General features: G+C 54.1%; 1 protein-coding gene across 1 annotated transcript in view; it reads right to left on the bottom strand.

The window, feature by feature from the left end:
• FLNA (filamin A) overlaps positions 1–16,776 on the bottom strand; it is a 61,811-nt gene that overhangs the window by 37,803 nt on the left and 7,232 nt on the right. The window contains exons 4-19 of the mRNA XM_085046278.1: positions 16,565–16,662; positions 15,830–15,977; positions 15,150–15,268; positions 14,268–14,345; positions 13,059–13,221; positions 11,985–12,001; positions 11,504–11,687; positions 9,741–9,878; positions 8,071–8,194; positions 6,899–7,035; positions 5,557–5,750; positions 3,212–3,325; positions 2,495–2,638; positions 1,697–1,729; positions 1,430–1,520; positions 652–812 (exon numbers count right to left, since the gene is read on the bottom strand). Of these exons, the coding sequence (XP_084902404.1) occupies positions 652–812; positions 1,430–1,520; positions 1,697–1,729; positions 2,495–2,638; positions 3,212–3,325; positions 5,557–5,750; positions 6,899–7,035; positions 8,071–8,194; positions 9,741–9,878; positions 11,504–11,687; positions 11,985–12,001; positions 13,059–13,221; positions 14,268–14,345; positions 15,150–15,268; positions 15,830–15,977; positions 16,565–16,662 (1,943 nt within the window). The remainder of the gene's footprint in view (positions 1–651; positions 813–1,429; positions 1,521–1,696; positions 1,730–2,494; positions 2,639–3,211; positions 3,326–5,556; positions 5,751–6,898; positions 7,036–8,070; positions 8,195–9,740; positions 9,879–11,503; positions 11,688–11,984; positions 12,002–13,058; positions 13,222–14,267; positions 14,346–15,149; positions 15,269–15,829; positions 15,978–16,564; positions 16,663–16,776) is intronic.

Genomic DNA, 16,776 nt, shown 5'->3' with positions numbered 1-16,776 from the left:
CAAGAGCACCAGAGACCCCCAGAGATCACCAGAGACACCCCAGGAACCACCCTGAGAGACACCAGACCACCCTGAGACCACCAGAGACCCCCAAAGAGCACCCTGAGAGACCCTCAAGATCCCCAAGAGCACCCTGAGGGACCCCAGAGACCCCTGAGGGACCCCAGAGACACCTGAAAAGACCCCTGAGACCCCCAAGAGCCCCCAGAGACACCCTGAGACCACCCAGACTACCCTGAGATTGCCCAGAGACCTCCGAGGGAACACCTGAGACCCCCAGAGACCCCCCAAAACCCCCCAAACCCCACCTGCCCAGCCAACAGCACCACAATGGTGTGCAGCCCCTGACCCCAAACATTCCAGAATTTTCCCCAATCCCCCCAAATCCCCCAAACCCTCTGATCCATCCCAATGTCCCCACATCCCCCAATCCCCCCAAATCCCCTGAATCCCCCAGATCCCCCAAAGCCCCCCTGAGCCCCCCAAACCCCACCTGTCCAGTGAACAGCACCGTGATGGTGTGCAGCCCTGACCCCAAACACCCCACAGACCCCACAAACTCCCTGCATCCCCCAAAGCCCCAGATCCCCCTGAGCCCCGAAGCCCCCAAATTCCCCAAGCCCCCTGAGCCCCCTGAGCCCCCGAGCCCACCTGTCCGGCGAAGAGCACCATGATGGTGTGCAGCCCTGACCCCTTGGGGGTGTATTTCACCGTGAAGGTGTCATTGTCATTCCTGATGATGTCAAAATCCAGATCTGCCTCGGCAGGGCCAACCACGCCTGGGGCACACTTGATCCCGATGCTGACGTCACCTGGGGGGACAGCGGGGTCAGGGATCCCAAAAATCCCAAAAAAACACCCCAAAAATCCCAAAAACACCCCAAAAATCCCAAAAACACCCCAAAAAAACCCAAAAAACACCTCAAAAATCCCCAAAAACACCCCAAAAACCACCCCAAAAATCCCAAAAACCACCACAAAAATCCCAAAACCACCCCAAAAAACCACAAAAAACAACCCAAAAAACCACAAAAAACTCCTCAAAATCCACCCCAAAAATCCCCAAAACAACCCAAAAATCCCAAAAAAACCCCAGAAAACACCCCAAAAACCCGGAGAACCTCACTGGAATCCCCAATTTCCCCCAAATTGCCCCTGAAATCCCACAAACTGCTCCCCAAATCCACCCCAAACCCCATAACGCCCATCCCAAATCCCCCAAACCCCTTCAGACCCCCCAAAATCCCCCCAAATGTCCCCAAAATCCCCCCAAATCCACCCCAGAGTACCTTAAACCCACCTCAAATCCCTCCAAATCCCCCCAGAGCCCACAATGCCCATCCCAAACTCCCCCAAAATCCCCCCAAACCCCCCATAATCCCCCAAACTCCCCCAAATCCCCCCAAATCCCCCAATCCCCGCAGCCCACCCTGTCCGGCCTCGGCGCAGTCCACGGTGAAGTAGGTTGGCTCCAGAGCCTTGAGCCCCGCCTTGGCCACGCCCGGGCCGAACACCTTCACCTTGTGCGGGTGAGAGCCGGCGCCGACCCCCACCTGACCCAAATGGGAGACCCCAGACCCCATTGTGAGACCCCAGACCCGAATGGGAGACCCCAGACCCAAATACAGACCACCCAGGAACCCAGAAATCCCAAATAGGGAATCCCCAGGAACCCTCAAATCCTGAACACCTTCACCTTGTGGGGATGAGAGCCGGCACCGACCCCCACCTGAGACCCCAGACCCAATTCATTAGGGACTCCAGACCCAATTAAGGACCCCAGACCCAAATACAGAACACCCAGGAACCCAGAAATCCCAAATAGGGAACCCCAGGAACCCCCAAATCCTGAACACCTTCACCTTGTGCGGGTGGGAACCAGCGCCGACCCCCACCTGAGACCCCAGAGCCAAACGTGAGACCCCAGACCCGAATGGGAGACCCCAGACCCAAATACAGACCACCCAGGAACCCAAAAATCCCATATAGGGAATCCCCAGGAACCCCCAAATCCCAAACGAGGACACTCAAAAATGGGTTAGACCCGAACACCTTCACCTTGTGGGGGTGAGAGCTGGTGCTGACCCCACCTGGAGACCCCAGACCCAATTCATTAGGGACCCCAGACCCAATTGAGGACCCCAGCCCCAATTAGGGAGCCCCCAGACCCAAATAGGGACCCCAGACCCAAATAGGAAACCCCCAGGAATCCCCAAATCCCAATCCAGGACACCCAAAACCGAGTCAGACCCAAAAACCTTCACCTTGTGGGGCCAGTGGAGTCAGAAGGACCCCCAGACCCACATGTGAGACCCCAGACCCAAATTTAGGATCCCCAAACCCCAATTTGGGGCTCCCCCCTCACCCAGAAGGGGTTTAGGGAACATTTAACCTCCAAAAATCCCAATTTCTGTCTCTTCCACACCTCCAGAATGACTTTTTTGGGATATTTCACCCCCAGCCCTCCCAAAAATCCCAATTTTGGGTTCCTCACCCGGAAGGGGCTCTGGGGGATGTTGACTCCCCCCCAGGACACCATGGCTGTGTGTTTTAGGGCTTTTTTTGGGGTGTAGGAGCAGCTGAAGGTTCCGTTCCCGTTGTCCTTCACTGCCACATCCACAGGGGTTCCCTCTGCGTCCTGGAAAAGGGGGAAAAGGGGGTCAGGAGCCCCGAAATTCACCCCAAAACCACCCAAAATTCACCCCAAAAACACCCAAAATCCACCCCAAAACCACCCAAAATTCATCCAAAAACTCACCCCAAAAACATCCAAAATTCATCCCAAAATCCACCCCAAAAAAACTCCATAATTCACCCAAAATTCATCCAAAAACCCACAAAATTCACCTCAAAATTCATCCAAAAACCCAAATTTCACTTGAAAAACCCTCCAATTCCCCCAAATCTCCCCCAAAATCCCTCTCAAACCTCCTAAAATCCCTTTTTTAAACCCCCAAAATTGCCCCAAATCCCTTTCAAACCTCCTTAAATTCCCCCAAACCCCCCAAAATCCCAAATCCCAAAATCCCAAACCCCCCAAAATCCAAATCCCAAAATCCAAATCCCCACCTGCATCTGCACTTCCAGCCCTTCTTTCCCTCCTAAACCCCCAAAATTCCCCCAAATCTTCCCCAAATCCCAAACCTGAAACCCCCAAATCCCAAATCTCGATCCCAAATCCCCCAAAATCCCCCAAAAACCCCAAACCCACCTGCATCTGCACCTTCAGAGGTCCTTTTCCCCCCAGCTTGGCATCCACAGTGAATTCTGTGGGTTTGTTCAGCACAACCCCTGAGGGCTCCAGCCCAGGGCCCTGAGCCTTCACCTGGGGAAAAACAGGAATTTGGGAATTTTTGGGATTTTGGGAGAGATTTGGGAGAGACTGGAGAGGGATTTGGGGGATTGGGGGTGATTTTTGGGGGGATTTGGGGTGATTTTTGGGGTGAACTCTGTGGGTTTGTTCAGCTCCAGCCCAGGGCCCTGTGCCTTCACCTGGGAAAATGGGAATTTGGGAATTTTGGGATTTTGGGAGAGATTTGGGGGAGACTGGAGAGGGATTTGGGGGATTGGGGGTGATTTTTGGGGGGATTTGGGGTGATTTTTGGGGTGAACTCTGTGGGTTTGTTCAGCTCCAGCCCAGGGCCCTGTGCCTTCACCTGGGAAAATGGGAATTTGGGAATTTTGGGATTTTGGGAGAGATTTGGGAGAGATTTGGGGGAGATTGGAGAGGGATTTGGGGGACTGGAGGGGATATGGGATGATTTTTGGGGGAATTTTGGGGTGAATTCCATGGGTTTGTTCAGCTCCAGCCCAGGGCCCTGTGCCTTCACCTGGGAAAATGGGAATTTGGGGGATTTTGGGAGGTTTGGGAGAGATTTGGGAGAGACTGGAGAGGGATTTGAGGGATTGCAGGGGATTTGGGGTGATTTTGGGGGAAATTTTGGGGTGAGCTCTGTGGATTTGTTCAGCTCCAAACCAGGGCCCTGTGCCTTCACCTGGGAAAAATGGGAATTTGGGGGATTTCGGGAGGTTTGGGAGAGATTGGAGAGGGATTTGGGGTGATTTTTGGGGGAAATTTTGGGGTGAACTCTATGGGTTTGTTCAGCCTCAGCCCAGGGCCCTGCGCCTTCACTTGGGGAAAAACAGGATTTTGGGAATTTTCGGAAATTCAGAGAGATTTGGGAGAGATTGGAGGAGCTTGGGAGCTATTTTGGGGGAGATTTGAGGAATCAGAGAGGCCAAGGGGTGGAATTTGGTGTCGTTTGGGGTCTGTGGGTAACTTTGGGATGAAAATCCCAAATCCCCACCTTTCCTAGGGTCAAATCTCAGCTCTGAAGGAACTGCTGGGGATATTCCAGGTGGGTTTTGGGGTGGGATTTGGGGGAATTTGGGCAGATTTGGGATCTGGAGCTATTCCAGGGGTAACTTTGGGATGAAACTCCCAAATCCCCACATTTTTGGGGAAACTCTCGCTGTCCCCAGCTCTGATCTCAGCCATGAAAGGACTGCCTTTGGTGTGTTCAGAGGGGATGTTTGGGGTGGGATTTGGGGCAGGTTTTGGGGATTTGGGGTGGTATTAGGGGTTAATTTTGGGGTGAATCCCCACCTTTTCAGGGAAGCTCTCGTTATCCTGAGCTCTGATCTCAGCCATGAAGGTTTGATGTGTTCAGGGCAGGATTTGGGGCAGGTTTTGGGATGGGATTTGGGATGGGATTTGGGGCAGGTTTTGGGGTTAATTTTGGGGTAAATCCCCACCTTTTCTGGGAAGCTCTCATTATCCTGAGCTCTGATCTGAGGCATGAAAGGACTCACTTTGATGTGTTCAGAGAGGATGTTTGGGGTGGGATTTGGGATGGGATTTGGAGTTAATTTTGGGGTGTTACTCTGTAGGTGATTTTGGGGTAAATCCCCACCTTTTCAGGGAAGCTCTCATTATCCTGAGCTCTGATCTCAGCCATGAAGGGACTCCCCTGATGTGTTCAGGGCAGGATTTGGGGCAGGATTTGGGATGGGATTTGGGATGGGATTTGGGGCAGGTTTTGGGGTTAATTTTGGGGTAAATCCCCACCTTTTCTGGGAAGCTCTCATTATCCTGAGCTCTGATCTCAGCCATGAAGGGACTCCCCTGATGTGTTCAGGGCAGGATTTGGGGCAGGATCTGGGGATTTGGGATGGGATTTGGGGCAGGTTTTGGGATGGAATTTGGGATGGGATTTGGGGCAGGTTTTGGGATGGGATTTGGGGCAGGTTTTGGGATGGGATTTGGGATGGAATTTGGGATGGGATTTGGGGCAGGTTTTGGGATGGGATTTGGGGCAGGTTTTGGGGTTAATTTTGGGGTGAATCCCCACCTTCTCGGGGAAGCTCTCGTTGTCCCCAGCCCTGATCTCAGCCATGAAGGTTTGATGTGTTCAGGGCAGGATTTGGGGCAGGATCTGGGGATTTGGGATGGGATTGGGGGCAGGTTTTGGGATGGGATTTGGGGCAGGATTTGGGATGGGATTTGGGATGGGATTTGGGGCAGGTTTTGGGGTTAATTTCGGGGTGAATCCCCACCTTCTCAGGGAAGCTCTCGTTGTCCCCAGCCCTGATGTCAGCCATGAAGGGACTGCCCTTGATGTCACTGCCGTCACACAGCACGTGCACAGCGTACAGCCCTGGCTCTGCCGGCCAGTACCGAACCCTGCCCGAGCCATCGCCGCCGTCCTCGCACTCCAGACGGGCCTGGGAGGGACCTTCCACTGAGAATCCTGGAAATATGGGAAATTGGGAATGGTGAACATCCTGGGAGGGACCTTCCACCGAGAATCCTGGAAATATGGGAAATTGGGAATGGTGAACATCCTGGGGAAAAACAGGTATGGGAATGGTGAACATCCTGGGAGGGACCTTCCACTGAAAATCCTGGGGAAAACATGGGAAAATAGGTATGGGAATGGTGGAAATCCTGGGAGGGACCTTTCACTGAAAATCCTGGGGAAAAACATGGGAAAATGGGAAAATAGGTATGGGAATGTCCTGAGATCCTGGGAGGGACCTTCCACCGAGAATCCTGGGGAGAAAAGGTATGGGAATGGTGGAAATCCTGGGAGGGACCTTCCACTGAGAACCCTGGAAATGGGGAAAAAATGGGAAAAACGGTATGGAAATGTGCTGAAATCCTGGGAGGGACCTTCCACTGAGAAACCTGGAAATGGGGAAAAAACAGGAAAATAGGTATGGGAATGTCCTGAGATCCTAGGAGGGACCTTCCACCGAGAATCCTGGGGAAAACCTGGGAAATAGGTATGGAAATGGGCTGAGATCTACCCAAAAACCTGGGGAAAAACATGGGAAAATAGGTATGGGAATGGTGAACATTCTGGGAGGGACCTTTCACTGAGAAACCTGGGGAAAAATGGGAAAATAGGTATGGAAATGGTGAAAATCCTGGGGAAATGGGGAAAAAATGGGAAAATCGGTATGGGAATGTGCTGAGAATCCTGGAGAAAACAGGGGAAATGTTATGGGAAATATGGAAATCCATCAAAGATCCTGAGGAAAATATGGGAAAATGGGCATGGGAATGTACTAAAAATCCTGGGGAAACATGGTTTGGGAAATGCTGAAATGCATGGAGAATCCTGGGAATGACAGGGGGATCGGGCTGGGAGCACTAGAGTTGGGCATTAATCCCCAAAATTAGTCATGGAATTCCCAAAATCCCCCCAAAATCCTCCACAAACCCTCCCAAAATGCCCCCAAATTTCCTCCAAATCCCCCATACAGCCCAAAAATCAGCCAAAATCTTCTGCAAACCCTCCCAAAATCCCCCAAATCCCCCCAAAATCACCCATACAGCCCCAAAATCTTCCGCAAACCCTCCCAGAATCCCCCCAAATCCCCCCAAATCCCTCACCCAGGGTCCCCACGTCGTCGCCGATGGCTTCCACAATGAAATCTGCAGCTTTGCCAGCCACTCCTCCCTCCAGGCCAGGACCCCAGGCTCTGACCCGCGGAGAGCCACCCTCGGGGGCCACTGTCACCTCGAACGGGCTGGGGACAGGAGATGGGGAGATTAGGGGAGAAAATGGGGAAAATATAGGGGAAAATAGGGGAAAATGGTACTGGAATGGTGGGAAATGGGGAGAAAATGCCACCGAAATGTGGAGAAAATGGGGAAAAAATAGAGGAAAATGGGAGAAAATTTGCACTGAAATGGGAGAAAATGGGGAGAAAACAGGGAGAAATGGGGAAAATGAGGAAAAATGGGGGGAAATGGGGGGAAATGGGAAAAAATTGCGCTGAAATGAGGAGAAAATGGGAGAAATGGGGGGAAATGTAGGGGAAAATGGTACTGGCATGGGAGGAAATGGGGAGAAAATGGGGAGAAAATGGGGAGAAATGAGGAGATTAGGGGAGAAAATGGGGAGAAAATGGTGAAAATGCCACTGAAATGGGGAGAAAATGGGGGGAAAATGGGGAGAAATTGGGGAAAATATAGAAGAAAATGGGGGAAATGGGAAAAAATTGCACTGAAATGGGGAGAAAATGGGGAAAATGGTACTGGAATGTGGGAAAATGGGGATAACATGGGGAGAAATGGGGAGAAAATGGGGAAAAAAATAGGGCAAAATGGGGGGAAAATGGCACCAGGATGGGGAAAATTGGGAGAAATGGCACAGAAATAGGGAAAAATGGGAGGAAAATGGGGAGAAATGGGGAGAAAATGGGGAAAATGTCACCGAAATGGGACCAAAATGGAGAAAAATGGCACCAAAATAGGAGGAAATGGCACTGAAATGGGGAAAATGGGGAGAAAATAGGAAGAAATGGGGAGAAAATGGGGAGACATGGAGGGAAAGCAGGGAGAAATGGGGGAAAATGGGGAAAAATGGTGACAAAATGGGCACAAATGGCACCAAAATAGGGAAAAATGGCACCACGTGGCCCAAAAATGGTCCCCAATGGTGACAAACGACCCTGAAATGGTGACAAAATGGCACAAAATTGTCAACAACGTCCCCTCCCAGTCCCTCCCAGTATAAACCAGTCCCTCCCAGTATAAACCAGTCCCCCAGTCGCGGGTACCTCCGGGGCACATGCTGTCCCCCCCAGGTGACATTCACAGTGTAGTTCCCAGGCACGGTGGGGAAATATTCCACCCCAAAGGTTCCATCGCCCAAATCCTTCTGCTTGACAGCCTCAGCGCCCTCTGGGGATTGGGAAAATCGGGATTAATTCCCAAAAAATCGGGATTGACCCCAAAAAATGAGATCCCAAAAAAAACCCCAAAAAAATCCCACAGAAATGAGATCATCCCAAATCCCATCCCACAAATCCTTCTGCTTGACAGCCTCAGCGCCCTCTGGGGATTGGGAAAATCGGGATTAATCCCCAAAAAAATCGGGATTGACCCCAAAAATGGGATCCCAAAAAAACAGGAATCCCAAAAAACAGGAATCCCAAAAAAAAACCCACAGAAATGAGATCATCCCAAATCCCATCCCACAAATCCTTCTTCTTGACAGCCTCAGCACCCTCTGGGGAGTCAGGAAAATTGGGATTAGTTCCCAAAAAAATCGGGATTGACCCCAAAACATGGGATCCCAAAAAAAACCCCAAAAAAATCCCACAGAAATGAGATCATCCCAAATCCCACCCCACAAATCCTTCTGCTTCAGGGCCTCAGCGCCCTCTGGGGATTGGGAAAATCGGGATTAATTCCCAAAAAACTCGGGATTGACCCCAAAAATGGGATCCCAAAAAAACAGGAATCCCAAAAAACAGGAATCCCAAAAAAAATCCCACAGAAATGAGATCATCCCGAATCCCATCCCACAAATTGTTCGGTTTCAGGGCCTCAGGAGCCCCTAAACCCCCCAAAATCCCCCCAAAACCCCTGCAGACCCCTCCCCAAATTCCCAGGACCCCTCCCCAAAATTCAGAACCCCCCAGACTCACTGGAGCTCTTCACGGGGAGACAAAATCCCCTCCCAAACTCCCCCAAAACCACTCAAAACCCCCCAAAATCCCCCAAAACCCCCATAAAACCCCCATAAAACCCCTCAAAACCCCAAAATCCCCTCCAGCCCACACCCCAGAGACCCCTCCCCAAATTTGGTACCCCTCCCCAGACTCACTTGGGTCCTTTGTCACCCTGAGCTCACCAATCCCTCCCCAAAACTACCATAAAACCCCTCAAAACCCCCCAAAATCCCCTTCCAGCCCCCTCCCCACACCCCACAGACCCCTCCAAATCCCCCCAGACTCACTGGGTCCCTTGACTTTGACCTGCAGCTCGCTGCTGCCTCCCAAAACCCCCAAAACTCCCAAAACTACCCTAAAACCTCCCGAAAACCCTTCAAAACCCCCAATATCCCTCCACCCCCTCCCCAAATTCCAGAGACCCTCCCCAAATCTGACCCCCAGACAGTCACTGGGTCCCTTGACATTGACCCTCAGCTCGCCACTCCCTCCCCAAAACCCCAAAACCACCCCAAAACCCCTCAAAACCCCAAATCCTCCTCCAGCCCCCTCCCCACACCCCAGAGACCCCTCCCCAAATTCCAGACCCCTCCCCAAATCCCCCAGACTCACTGGGTCCCTTGACGTTGACCCTGAGCTCACCAATCCCTCCCCAAAACCCCCATAAAACCCCAAAACCCCCATAAACCCCGAAAACCCTCAAAACCCCCAAAATCCCCTCCAGCCCCCTCCCCACACCCCAAAGACCCCTCCCCAAATCCCCCCAGACTCACTGGGTCCCTTGACGTTGACCCTGAGCTCTCCACTCCCAGCTCCCTTGGTGTGCACCTTGAAGTCAGCCGCCTCTCGCACGCGCAGCCCCTTGGCCTGCAGCCCCCTGCCCTCGGCCCGGCACGCCCCGGGGCTGCACGCTGCGGGAAAAGGGGCGTCACGGGGGGCTTCGGCACCCCAAAAAACCCCCCGGGGCCGGGCGGGGCGGGAAACCCCGAGAAACACCCGAAAAATCCCCAAAAAAATCCCAAAAAATGCATGCGGAGAGAGGGGGATGGAGGGGGAGAGAGTTAGGAGATTCCCAGGGGGTTGGGGACCCCAGACCCATTTTGGGGTGCAGAATGGGGGGATTTGGGGGTCACGGGGGGATTCAGCACCCCAAAAAACCCCCCGAGGCCAGAGAGACCCGAAAACCCTGGGAAATCCCAAAAAAATCCCAAAAAACCCAGAAAAATGCATGCGGTGGGAAGGGGAGAGTCAGGGAATTCCCAGGGATTTGGGGACCCCAGACCCATTTTGGGGTGCGGGATGGGAAGAGAGAGACCCCCAAAATGACCCGAGGAATTTTGGGGGCAAAATCGAGAGGATTTTGGGGAGATTTTGGGAAGATTTTGAGCAGATTTCGGGGGAATTTTGAGGAGATTTTTTTGGGGAAATTGAGGAGAATCTGGGGGGAATTTTGGAGGAGATTTGAAGCAGATTTTGGGGGGATTTTGGGGGGTGTCAGGAGGGTCTGGGGGTCCCCAAAGGGATCAGTGGGGTTTGGGGGATTTGGGGGGATTTGGGAAATTTTAGGGGATTTGGGGGAGATTTAGGGGATTGGGAGGATTTCAGGGGATTTTAGGGAAATTTGGGAGATTTCAGGGGATTTTGGGGAGGTCAGGAGGTCAGGAAGGATTTTGGGGATCACCCCCCGCCCCCCAGCCCCCCCTCACCGTGCTTTGGGGTCCCTGGAGCAGCTCTGGGGGGTCAGAGGGACAGACAGACGGACAGACAGAGGGACAGAGAGACAGAGCAGTCAGAGGGTGAGACCCCTCCCCAAAATAGCAGCGACAGCCCCGAGCCCAGCGGGCTGGGAGAGCAGAGAGACCCCAAAATGGGGGGGAGAGACCCCAAAATGGGGTGCTGAAGGACAGAGAGACCCCAAATTGGGGATTTGAGGGACAGAAACCCCAAATTGGGGGATTTGAGAGGGACAGAGACCCCCAGTGGGGGGAGAGACCCCAAATTGGGGGATTTGAGGATCAGAGACCCCCGAATTTGGGGGGTGGGGGAGAGACCCCTCAGGCTGGGGAAGGACAGAGACCCCCAAGTGGGGAATTGAGGGGCAGAGACCCCCAGTGGGGGGAGAGCAGAGACCCCAAACTGGGGGCTTTGAGGGACAGAAACCCCAAATTTGGGGGCTTTGAGGATAGAGACCCCCGAATTGGGGAGCAGAGAGACCCCAAAATTGGGGACTTTGAGCACAGAAACCCCAAAATTGGGAAGGGAAAAGACCCAAAACTGGGGACATTGAGAGGGACAGAAACCCCAAAACTGTGGGATTTGAGCACAGAGACCCCAGAAAGGGGAGAAACCCCAAAACTGTGGGATCAGAGGGACAGAGAGACCCCCGAACTGGGGAGGGAAAGACCCCAAACCGGTGACACTGCGAGGCACATTAAGAACCCCAAAACTGTGGGATTTCACCCCAAAAACCCCAAAATCCCGCAGTGAGCCCCACGCCCCCCACCCCCCCTGGCCCGATTTGGGTCGGGGGTCTCACCCTGGCCCACGGTGACGCCGAAGGGGCTGCGGGGGATGGGCAGCCCCCCGAAGGTGACGTGCACCTGGTGCAGCCCCTCGCTCTGGGGGCGATACGTGCAGCGGAAGCTCCCCGAGCCTCTGTCCTCCAGCACGGCCTCGGGGGTCCCACGGCGCCCCGAGGGGTCCACGATGGAGACCCCAACCTCCCCCGGGCCGGCGCCTGGCGGGAGAGCTGGTGAGACCCCTCCTCAAATGGGGAGAGCCCGAAAATCCCCCCAAAAATCCCACAGGAATCCCCCCAAAATCCCACACAGAGACCCCAACCTCCCCTGGGCCTGCACCTGGGGGGAGAGCAGGTGAGACCCCTCCTCAAATGGGGCAGAGCCCAAAAATCCCAATAGAGACTCCTCCTCAAATGGGGAGAACCCCCCGAAAATCCCCCAAAATCCCCCAAAAAATCCCACAGGAATCCTGCCAAAATCCCACACAGAGACCCCAACCTCACCCGGGCCGGCGCCTGGGGGGAGAGCAGGTGAGACCCCTCCTCAAATGGGGAGAGCCCAAAAATCCCAAAAATCCCCCCAAAAATCCCAATAGAGACCCCTCCTCAAATGGGGGAGAGCCCGAAAATCCCCCAAAATCCCCCCAAAAATCCCACAGGAATCCCACAGGAAACCCCCCAAAATCCCACACAGAGACCCCCAGGGCCTGCACCTGGGGATAGGGGGAGTGAGACCCCTCCTCAAATTGGGGAGAGACCCCCAAAATCTCCCCAAAAATCCCACAGGAATCCCCCCAAAATCCCACACAGAGACCCCAACCTCCCCCGGGCCTGCGCCTGGGGGGATAAGGGTGGGTGAGACCCCTCCTCAAATGGGACAGACCCCAAAAATCCTAAATCCCACCCACAGACCCTTTCTGAAATAGAGATAAATCCCAAAAATCCTACAGGAACCCCAAATCCCCCCAAACCTCCCGAACCTTTGAATCCAACTCCTTCCAACCTCCCTAAACACCCCAAATCCCCCCCAAACTCCTCCAAACCCCCCCAGGACCCCCAAATCCCCCCAAAACCCCTGAAACCTTTGAATCCAACTCCTTCCAACCTCCCTAAACACCCCAAATCCCCCCCAAACTCTTCCAAACCCCCCCAGGACCCCCAAATCCCCCCAAAACCCCTGAAACCTTTGAATCCAACTCCTTCCAACCTCCCCAAATCCCCCAAACTCCTCCAAACCCCCAGGACCCCCAAATCCCCAAAACACCCCAGATCCCTAAACGCCCTCAAAACCCTGAAACCTTTGAATGCAACTCCTTCAAACCCCCAAAACCCCAAATCCCCCAAAATCCCCCAAAACACCCCCAATCCCCCCAACCCCTCAAATCTCCCCAAACCCCCAAAACACCCCCAAATCCCTGTACCTTTGAATCCCAATTCCTTCCAACATCCCTAAACCCCCAAATTCCCCAAAAATCCCCCAAACCCCCAAACTCCCCCAAACCCCCAAAAATCTCCCCAAATCCCCAAAAGCCCCAAATCCCCCAAAAATCCCCCCAATCCCCCCGTGACCCACCAGCCGTGCAGATGTCGAAGTGAGTGCTCTTGCTGACCACGTTGCCCGTTGGCTCCAGGCCAGGTCCCTGCGCTGTCACTCGCCCCGCGTCACCCGCCGCTCGCCCCACCTGCACCTCGAAGGGACTCTTGGCGATGTGCTGCCCGGCGAACAGCACTGTCACCTGCGGGGACACCGGATACCGGGGTGAGTGACACGGGGGAACCCCAAATCGCCCCAAAATCACCCCAAAAATCACCCCAGAAATCCCCCAGAGCAGAGGGTGGGGAACGGCGGGGTGCAGAAAGGGGGGAAAGAGCCCCAAAAATGCTCCAGAAATGTCTCGGGAAGTCTCTAAAGGGGCTTGAGATCTTCTTGGGAACCCCAAAGAATGCATCAGGACCCTGAAAACTGGGGGGACAGAGGGTGGAACCCCAAAAATCACCCCAAAAACTGAGCCCCGAAAACCTCGGGAGAGGAGGGAGCTCAGGGGAGGAATGGCGGGGTGGGGAAAGGGGGGAAACAACCCCAAAAATAATCCCAAAATGCCAAAAAAAAGTCTCGGGAGGCACCTAAAATACTGTGAGAGCCCCTTGGGAACCCCAAAAAATGCATCAGGACCCTGAAAACTGGGGGGACAGAGGGTGGAACCCCAAAAATCACCCCAAAAAATCACCAAGAGCAGAGTGGGTTTGAGGGAGGAACGGCGCAGTGGGGAAAGGGGGGAAAGAACCCCAAAAATAATCCCAAAATGCAAAAAAAAAAGTCTTGGGAGGCACCTAAAATACTGTGAGAGCCCCTTGGGAACCCCAAAAAATGCATCAGGACCCTAAAAACGTTGGGGTGAGAGGGAGGGGAACCCCAAAATCACCCCAAAAAATGAACCCCAAAAACCCCGGGAGAGGAGGGAGCTCAGGGCAGGAACAGGGAGGTCAGGAAAAGGACCCAAAAATGCCCCAAAATTACCTCAGGAAGCACCTGAAGTGGCTTGAGACCCTCTTGGGAACCCCAAAAATGTCTTGGGAACCCCAAAAATGCATCGAGATCCCCAAATTCGGGGGGTTCAGCAGATGGGACCCCCGAAAAACCCCAAGGGAGAAACAGTGGGGTGGGAAAAGGGGGAAAACAGCCCCAAAAATGACCTCAAAACGCCCCAAAAACGTCTCAGAAAATCCCTAAAAGGTCTTGGGAACCCCAAAAATTAACGGAGATCCCCCAAAATCCCCAAACCTTGTGCAGGCCGGTGACTTTGGGGACATAGGACACGGAGAAGGTTCTGTTCTTGTCGTTGTTGGCGACAACCTTGGCCTGGGGAGAGCAGGGAGGTCAGAGCCCCAAAACACCCCAAAAACACCCCAAAAACACCTCAGGACCCCCGAAACACCCCTAAAATACCCCAAATCACCCCAGAGACACCCAAATTCACCCAAAATACCCCATAATTACCCAAAACACCCCGAAAAAAACTCCTCAAAATTACCCAGAACACTCCCAAATGCCCCAAAATCCCTCAAAACACCCTAACAGAAACCCCAAATCCTTCAAAACACCCCAAAAAAAACCCCAAAATCTCTCAAAACACCCCTAAAACAGCCTTAAACCTCTCCAAACACCCAAAACATCCCCAAAAAACCCAAAACAGCTCCCAAAAAAACCCCAAAAAAACCCCAAAAACCCTCAAAACACCCCAAAAGAAACCCAAAACACCCAAAAAAAAAAGCCAAAATCCCTCAAAACATCCCAAAAAATCCAAAATTCCCCCAAAATCCCTCAGAAAGACACCCTTACCCCTAAACCCTCCCAGACCCCAAACCCCTTCCAGGGACATTCCTGAGCCCCCAGCCCCAAAACCCCCCCAAAATCCCCACAAATTCCCCTAAAATCCCCCCAAATCCCCCCGAATTCCCCTAAAATCCCCCCAAAATCCACCCAAATCTACCCCAAACATCCCCAAAACCCCCAAATCCCCCAAATTCCCCCAAATCCCCCCAAATCCCCTGAATTCCCTAAAATCCCCCAAAAAATCCCCCAAATCCCCCCAAATTCCCCTAAAATCCCCCAATTCTAAATCCCCCAAAACCCCCAAAATCCCCAAAATCCCCAAACCCCCACCTCCTCGCGGTGTCCATCAGGATCCTCCACATAGACAATCACTTCTCCCTGCCCGGCGCTGATCGTCTCCACCGTGAACTCTGCTCTCTGCTGCACGGCGTTCCCGGTGGGCTCGATCCCTGAGCGACCCCCAGAGACCCCAGACTCAATTTGGGGGGTCAGAACCCACCTGTGGGGGTCCTGCACCCATCCTATGGGGGTCCCACAGCCACCTTGGGGGTCCCTGAGCCACCCCAGGGGTCCTAAATCTCCCCAAACCCCCAAAATCTGCTCTCTGCTGCACGGCGTTCCTGGTGGGATTGATCCCCTGAGGGACCCCATGAAGCCCCCAGACTCAATTTGGGGTCCTGCACTCACCTGTGGGGGTCCCACAGCCACCTCAGGGGTCCCATGGGGGTCCCAGCGCCCCTTGGGGGTCCCTAACCCCCCCTAACTTGGCTCATAGCCCTGAGGTGTTTTTGGGGTTCAGTTTGGGATCCATAAACCCTTCCAGGGTCATTCCCACCCCATCCCACCCCCCAAATTTGGGGTTTTGGGGTACCTGATCCTCCCATACCTGGTCTGTAGGTCTGTGGTGTTTTTGGGGTTCAGTTTGGGATCCCCAAACCCTTCCAGGGTCACTCCCACCCCCCAAATTTGGTGTTTTTGGGAGTTTTGGGGTCCCCAAATTCCCCCCTCACCTGGGCCGTAGGCTCGAGCCTTTTTGGGGTTCAGTTTGGGGCGCAGAGGAGCTCCAGGCTTGAGTTTGGCTTTGGGGAACTGCGACAGGTAAGTCATGACGGAGTGTTCATCGACATTGGGGTCAACGATCTCCTCGGGGGTGATCACCTGGGGACAGCAGGGACAGCGGGGACATCAGCAGGGACAGCAGGGACAGCAGGGACAGCGGGGACATCAGCAGGGACAGCAGGGACAGCAGCAGGGACAGCAGCAGGGACAGCAGGGATAGCAGGGACAGCACGGACAGCAGGGACATCAGCAGGGACAGCAGCAGGGACATCGGGGATAGCAAGGGACATCAGCAGGGACATTGGGGACAGCAGCAGGGACATCAACAGGGACAGCAGCAGGGACATCAGCAGGGACAGAAGGGACAGCAGGGACATCAGCAGGGACATTGGGGATATCAGCAGGGACAGCAGGGGACATCAACAGGGACAGAAGGGACAGCAGGGACATCAGCAGGGACAGCAAGGAGATCAAGGGACATCAGGGACATCATCAGGGGACAGCGGGGACATTGGGGGACAGCAGACATATCAGGGACATGAGGGGACTGCAGGGGCATTGGGGACATTAGGGGACAGAGAACATCAGAGGACATCAAGGACATCAGGACGTCATCAGGGACAGCAAGACATCAAGGGCCATCAGGCAGAGGTCCCCAGGGAGCTCTGGGTGTCCCCAAGTGTCACCTGGGGGATGCCGAGCCACTCGTCTGCCTGCTGCATGGCCTCGCGGGCATTGTCCACCGGGCGGCTCGGGTCCCACGAGTCCCAGTCGGGACACAGCCCTGGGGACAGGGGGACAGGGGACACAGGGGTCACCGTGGGGTCACCGCGGGGTCACTGCGGCACCCCTAAGCCACCCTGCAGTGTCACCAGGGCCACCATCCATGTCACTGTGT

Source organism: Lichenostomus cassidix, unplaced genomic scaffold, assembly GCF_008360975.1.
Source record: "Lichenostomus cassidix isolate B80296 unplaced genomic scaffold, HeHo_3.0 HiC_scaffold_40, whole genome shotgun sequence".
In the NCBI taxonomy this organism is placed as follows: Eukaryota; Metazoa; Chordata; class Aves; order Passeriformes; family Meliphagidae; genus Lichenostomus; species Lichenostomus cassidix.
Note: the sequence above shows the minus strand (reverse complement) of the source record. Positions and strands in the feature narration are given on the sequence as shown.